At 59.1% G+C, this 274-nt stretch overlaps 1 protein-coding gene across 1 annotated transcript in view; it reads left to right on the forward strand.

Annotated features, from left to right (window-relative positions):
- Nucleotides 1-274, forward strand: part of LOC104512116 (alpha/beta hydrolase domain-containing protein 17A) — a gene marked incomplete at both ends in the record, with an annotated part of 3,963 nt that extends 3,689 nt beyond the window's left edge. The window contains one exon of the mRNA XM_010154970.1: nucleotides 139-274. Coding sequence (XP_010153272.1) covers nucleotides 139-274 — 136 coding nt within the window. The remainder of the gene's footprint in view (nucleotides 1-138) is intronic.

Genomic DNA, 274 nt, shown 5'->3' on the forward strand with positions numbered 1-274 from the left:
TGCTCTGCTGCGATCCAAGAGCATTTCCTGATCCCTCTCCCCGAGGGGCTGTATTTTGGGGGGCAGGAAGAACGGGGGTGCCTTGATCCCTGTACTTACCCCCCTCTCTCATCTCTTCTCCACCCACCTTCTTGGCAGCATCGAGAAGATCTCCAAAATCACCTCTCCCGTCCTCATCATCCACGGCACGGAGGATGAAGTCATCGACTTCTCCCACGGCCTGGCGCTCTTTGAACGCTGCCCCAAGGCTGTGGAGCCGCTGTGGGTGGACGGG

Source organism: Eurypyga helias, unplaced genomic scaffold (genome assembly GCF_000690775.1).
Source record: "Eurypyga helias isolate BGI_N326 unplaced genomic scaffold, ASM69077v1 scaffold28167, whole genome shotgun sequence".
Taxonomy (NCBI): Eukaryota; Metazoa; Chordata; class Aves; order Eurypygiformes; family Eurypygidae; genus Eurypyga; species Eurypyga helias.